The sequence below is a fragment of the Aplysia californica genome, unplaced genomic scaffold (genome assembly GCF_000002075.1).
Source record: "Aplysia californica isolate F4 #8 unplaced genomic scaffold, AplCal3.0 scaffold00979, whole genome shotgun sequence".
NCBI classification, from domain to species: domain Eukaryota; kingdom Metazoa; phylum Mollusca; class Gastropoda; order Aplysiida; family Aplysiidae; genus Aplysia; species Aplysia californica.
Window position 1 is genome coordinate 223,212 of NW_004798249.1, and position 5,264 is coordinate 228,475.

General features: G+C 45.8%; 1 protein-coding gene across 1 annotated transcript in view; it reads left to right on the forward strand.

Annotated features, from left to right (window-relative positions):
- Positions 1–5,264, forward strand: part of LOC101846174 (spidroin-2) — a 28,185-nt gene that overhangs the window by 11,994 nt on the left and 10,927 nt on the right. Inside the window, exons 7-11 of the mRNA XM_035973064.1 lie at positions 142–221; positions 1,170–1,299; positions 3,022–3,135; positions 3,699–3,839; positions 4,850–4,912. Coding sequence (XP_035828957.1) covers positions 142–221; positions 1,170–1,299; positions 3,022–3,135; positions 3,699–3,839; positions 4,850–4,910 — 526 coding nt within the window. The 3' untranslated portion in view covers positions 4,911–4,912. The remainder of the gene's footprint in view (positions 1–141; positions 222–1,169; positions 1,300–3,021; positions 3,136–3,698; positions 3,840–4,849; positions 4,913–5,264) is intronic.

A 5,264-nucleotide genomic window follows, 5' to 3' on the forward strand; every position in this document is an offset into this window, starting at 1 on the left:
TGTTCTGATGGTGATTGGGGGAGGGGGGGGGCAATCAAGGGAATGATTTTTCCTGTAGAAAAATGGAAATGTAGAGAGACTTGAGAATGCTTGTGTGCTGGCGGAAGTGGTGACTCCCATCATGTGATCATATGTCCCCAGGTATGGGTATGAGGCTGGGGGGACCGAACCCCAACCCCCCGCGAGGGAACAAGACCCGATGTCCGGACGTGCTGGACCTGGTAACTGGTTTTGTTTCTCTTTTGTTTTTACATTTTTGTTCAGTTGCTCGTTTCTGTCTGGCTCACTTTTTTCTCTGCACTGAATGACTGATATTGGGGGTGATAACCATTATAGTGGAAGCCACTGGTAGGTTTGACGTCTTTACTTTCCCTCTGTCTGTCTCACTTTTTCACTGTACTAAATAACTGTTATCGTGGGTACCACTGGTAGGTCTGACTTCTTTTCTTTCCCTCTGTCTGTCTCACTTTTTCACTGAACTAAATAACTGTTATCGTGGGTACCACTGGTAGGTCTGACTCCTGTCTGTCTCACTTTTTCACTGTACTAAATAACTGTTATCGTGGGTACCACTGGTAGGTCTAACTTCTTTTTTCCCTCTGTTGTTTCTGTCTGTCTTACCCTTTTCACGGCACTCAATAACCTTTATTGTGGGTGCCACCAGTGGATCGAACTTGTTGTCTTTTCTTCTGTCGTTTCTGTCTGCCTTACTATTTTCCTGCACGGCCGAATAATTGTTATTGAGGGTGCCCCTGGTGGGTCTGACTTCTGTTCTTTCCATATGTTGTTTCTGTCTCACTATTTCATTGCACTGGGTGACTGATATTGGCGGTGGACAAGTTGACCCACTCTGGAATTTTTTTCAAGATCAATTGCATTGTTCTTTTGGAACATGTTGGGTGCTATTGGTAGATCAGACCCTACTTCTTGTCTTTCTCTTTGATATTTTTGTCTGTTTTTGCATTTTTTAAATCTCAAAGTGAGCATCACATTGTTTCAATGAACATTTTTGTATTAACTCTGAACTGAACAAAACTTGGTGTAACTTTTATTATGCAACCAATTCCCCTAACCCCCCCCCAAAAAAACAACAAAACAACAAAGAACAACCCAAAGTACCTGGGGTAGCATATTGTTTTGCTCTAATGGGTCCAGGTTCGGTTCCTCAGGTCAGTCCACGTCTGGGTATTACGAGGATTACTACAACCCTGAACCAGCTGCTGCCGGGGACGCGGGGTACCCACAGGCGGCCGCCTACGCTCCGGAGGCTGGCTATGCAGAGGACGGAGCTTGGAAGCGGTCAGTGATAGGTCTCATGACAGTGGTCTAGTAGTTAGGCTGTCGGGCTCATGACTGAAAGGTTAAGGATTCAAACCCTGCCTTTTGTCCTTGGGAAGGGCACTTTGCACAAATTTCCCCTCATTTCACCCAGGTGGGAATGGGTGCCCGATTATACCTGGCAAAAGATCTTGTCAGTTTGTTAGAGATTGAGCGCTTAGTCTGCTGCTTGCACTGTATGCTTCCGAGGAAGCTGAAAATGTTTGTGAGTATTCCAGGGTCTCTTCAATCACCTCTGTCACCTTGGTATTGGGTGTGGGCAACTGAGACAGGCTCTCCACCTGTCTCTGTTCTAGGCCATTTTCTCCACCTGTCTCTGTTCTAGGCCATCTTCTCCACCTGTCTCTGTTCTAGGTGACCTTCTCCACCTGTCTCTGTTCTAGGCCATCTTCTCCACCTGTCTCTATTCTAGGCCATCTTCTCCACCTGTCTCTGTTCTAGGCCATCTTCTCCACCTGTCTCTGTTCTAGGCCATCTTCTCCACCTGTCTCTGTTCTAGGCCATCTTCTCCACCTGTCTCTGTTCTAGGCCATCTTCTCCACCTGTCTCTGTTCTAGGCCACCTTCTCCACCTGTCTCTGTTCTAGGCCATCTTCTCCACCTGTCTCTGTTCTAGGCCATCTTCTCCACCTGTCTCTGTTCTAGGCCATCTTCTCCACCTGTCTCTGTTCTAGGCCATCTTCTCCACCTGCAGACACCTGTGTCCAATTTGTCTGAGATCTGCCTCTAAGTCTCACTCCCAGTTGGTGCTTGGCCTTCCTCTCTTTCTCCTCCCCTGGGGTCTGCTGGAATAATTATATAGACTGTAAAGCACGAAGAGCATGCTATAGAGTGGGGATATGAGCTATGTAAATGCTATTTTATTATTATTATTATCATTACAATAATAATGGCTTAAAACATGTGCTATTACTAGTAACATTACAAACTAGGGTAGATAAAACATGTGCTATTACTTGTAACATTACAAACTAGGGTAGATAAAACATGTGCTATTACTAGTAACATTACAAACTAGGGTAGATAAAACATGTGCTATTACTAGTAACATTACAAACTAGGGTAGATAAAACATGTGCTATTGTAACATTACAAACTAGGGTAGATGAAACATGTCAGGGGGGCTCTCATGGCCTAGAGGTTAAGGTGTTCACCTCTCATTCAAAGGTCCTGAGTTTGAATCTGGGTAGTGAAAGAAAAATTTTCTTCTCTAAATTTGTCTCCTTTCACCTCCTTTCCTGCTCTCTAGCAATGTTCTGTTGTCTGCTTTCGTCTCCACTTTGTGCCCCCGTCCCCTCACCTCCTTTGCCCCCTCCTCTGGGCTCTTGACTCTTTCTGCAGCCTTTCTACTGCTACTCCTTGGCTCCTTCTTACTGCTGTCTTTTCAGCCACACCCCTGATCTTCTGGTAGGAAAGATCTACACCTAGCCTTCTCGGACAAGGGTGCAAAAATCTCAGATGTCCTGTGTGCAAGTTGCGCAGGTGAAAGATCCCTTGGTGGTCTATAATCGATAATAGTAGGCTTCAGCCGCCACCCAGGCAAAATTCAAAATTTCCTACTAACTGAAACGAATTTTTAATGTGTCCCGTGAGCTCATGTGTCCTTCTGCTGTTGTGAGCGCCGTTAAACACTTACCAAGAACCCCCCAAAAAACCTGTCACTGTACGTTTTCCTCTCTGACAGTTTGGAGTCGGAATATGGCAGACAGGCTGAGGGTCGCTACCCCCGAGAAGGGGAAGCGGATTTGTACGGCCGCTATCCAGCGCCGCTAGAGGAAGCAGCCAGCCTCCGAAACAGGTGAACTCTCTTCTTTCTGTGGTCTCTTCTCACTTTGGGAAGTACTTGTGGGCGTGTGTGTGTGTGTGTTTGGGGGGGGGGGGTGTTTGGCATTGTGAGGGTTTTTTGTTTCACATCCCTATCTACGCTATAGTGGAGTCCGCTTAAACCGAACCCGATTAATCTAAAAATAGCAATAAACCAAAAGCAAATTGAATCCCCTAATTTTTTTCTTTGATTTCTGAGCAATCTTTCTAATCCGAAAACACGGTTAAACCAAAGGAAATCTGGTGGCCCCACAGATTTTGACTCGAGCGGAGTCCAGTTATCCAGTGCAGGAACAGGAAGGCAGCCAGCCTCCAAAACAGTTTCTAAATTTTCCTCACTACACCCTGGTGTGAATGGGTGGCCTGCCATTGACAGCGAAAGATCTTGTCATATGTTAATGTCTAAGCGCATGCTAAATGGCAGCTTGCAGCTCGTTCCATGAATCCAATTGTAAACCAAATATTCCCTGATGGGTCAGTGAAAGGGAAATTTGACTGGTTTGTTTGTGTAAAAATTTCTTATGTTGCTTCCCACAGCCGCAAGCGTGCGGGTGAGGCGTATGCTGAGGCGGAGGGGGTTCGGGGTTCGATTTCTCACATGAAACGAGAATATGAAGACTACCGGCTGCACATGGGGCCCGGCGCTGGCCCTCTGCCTTCACCGATCAAACGAGAGAGGTTTGTCTTGTGTGATTACCTGATTGTGTCAGTGTGTCATAGACAGGTCTTGTGTGATTACCTGATTGTGTCAGTGTGTCATAGGCAGGTCCTGTGTTGACCTGATTGTGTCAGTGTATCATAGACAGGTCCTGTGTTTACCTGATTGTGTCAGTGTGTCATAGACAGGTCCTGTGATTACCTGATTGTGTCAGTGTGTCATAGGCAGGTCCTGTGTTTACTTGATTGTGTCAGTGTGTCATAGGCAGGTCCTGTGTTTACCTGATTGTGTCACTGTGTCATAGGCAGGTCCTGTGTTTACCTGATTGTGTCAGTGTGTCATAGGCAGGTTCTGTGTTTACCTGATTGTGTCAGTGTGTCATAGGCAGGTCCTGTGTTTACCTGATTGTGTCAGTGTGTCATAGACAGGTCCTGTGTTTACCTGATTGTGTCAGTGTGTCATAGACAGGTCCTGTGTTTACCTGATTGTGTCAGTGTGTCATAGACAGGTCCTGTGTTTACCCGATTGTGTAAGTGTGTCATAGACAGGTCTTGTGTGATTACCTGATTGTGTCAGTGTGTCATAGACAGGTCTGTGTTCTGTTTTCCTGATTGTGTCATAGACAGGTGTGTGTTTACCTGGTTGTGTTATATAGGTGTGTGTTTACCTGATATTTTCATAGACAGGTATCTGTTGACCTGATTGTGTAATGTATAGGTGTGTGTTTACATTATATTGTCATAGACAGGTGTGTGTTATCTGTTGACCTGATTGTGTCATAGACAGGTGTGTGTTATCTGTTGACCTGATTGTGTCTTAGTTTCTTGAAACGCTTTTAGTCTTCGACACTTCTATGACCTAATTGTGTTGGTTGCAAGTGCCCTAAAGCACTTTCTAAAACCAAACAAAACGATTACATCTTTCAAACACGTGAAAACATCCACGTGGAAATTGTTCAGCTTCCGTCCACGCCCTGGAAGTTTCCATTTCTTTCCGTTCGGTAAAGACGTTCCGTGTTTTGTGCCCACAGGTCGGAGTACGCGGGCTACGACCCGTACAGACGACAGGAGGACGTCTACAGGACTTTGTGAAGGTAGGCACAAGTGTTTGTGGGGAAGGGAAGGAGAATAAGTGTTTTTGGGGAAGGGAAGGAGAATAAGTGTTTGTGGGGAAGGGAAGGGAAGGACAATAAGTGTTTGTGGGGAAGGGAAGGAGAATAAGTGTTTGTGGGGAAGGGAAGGGAAGGAGAATAAGTGTTTGTGGGGAAGGGAAGGGAAGGAGAATAAGTGTTTGTGGGGAAGGGAAGGACAATAAGTGTTTGTGGGGAAGGGAAGGAGAATAAGTGTTTGTGGGGAAGGGAAGGACAATAAGTGTTTGTGGGGAAGGGAAGGGAAGGATAATAAGTGTTTGTGGGGAAGGGAAGGAGAATAAGTGTTTGTGGGGAA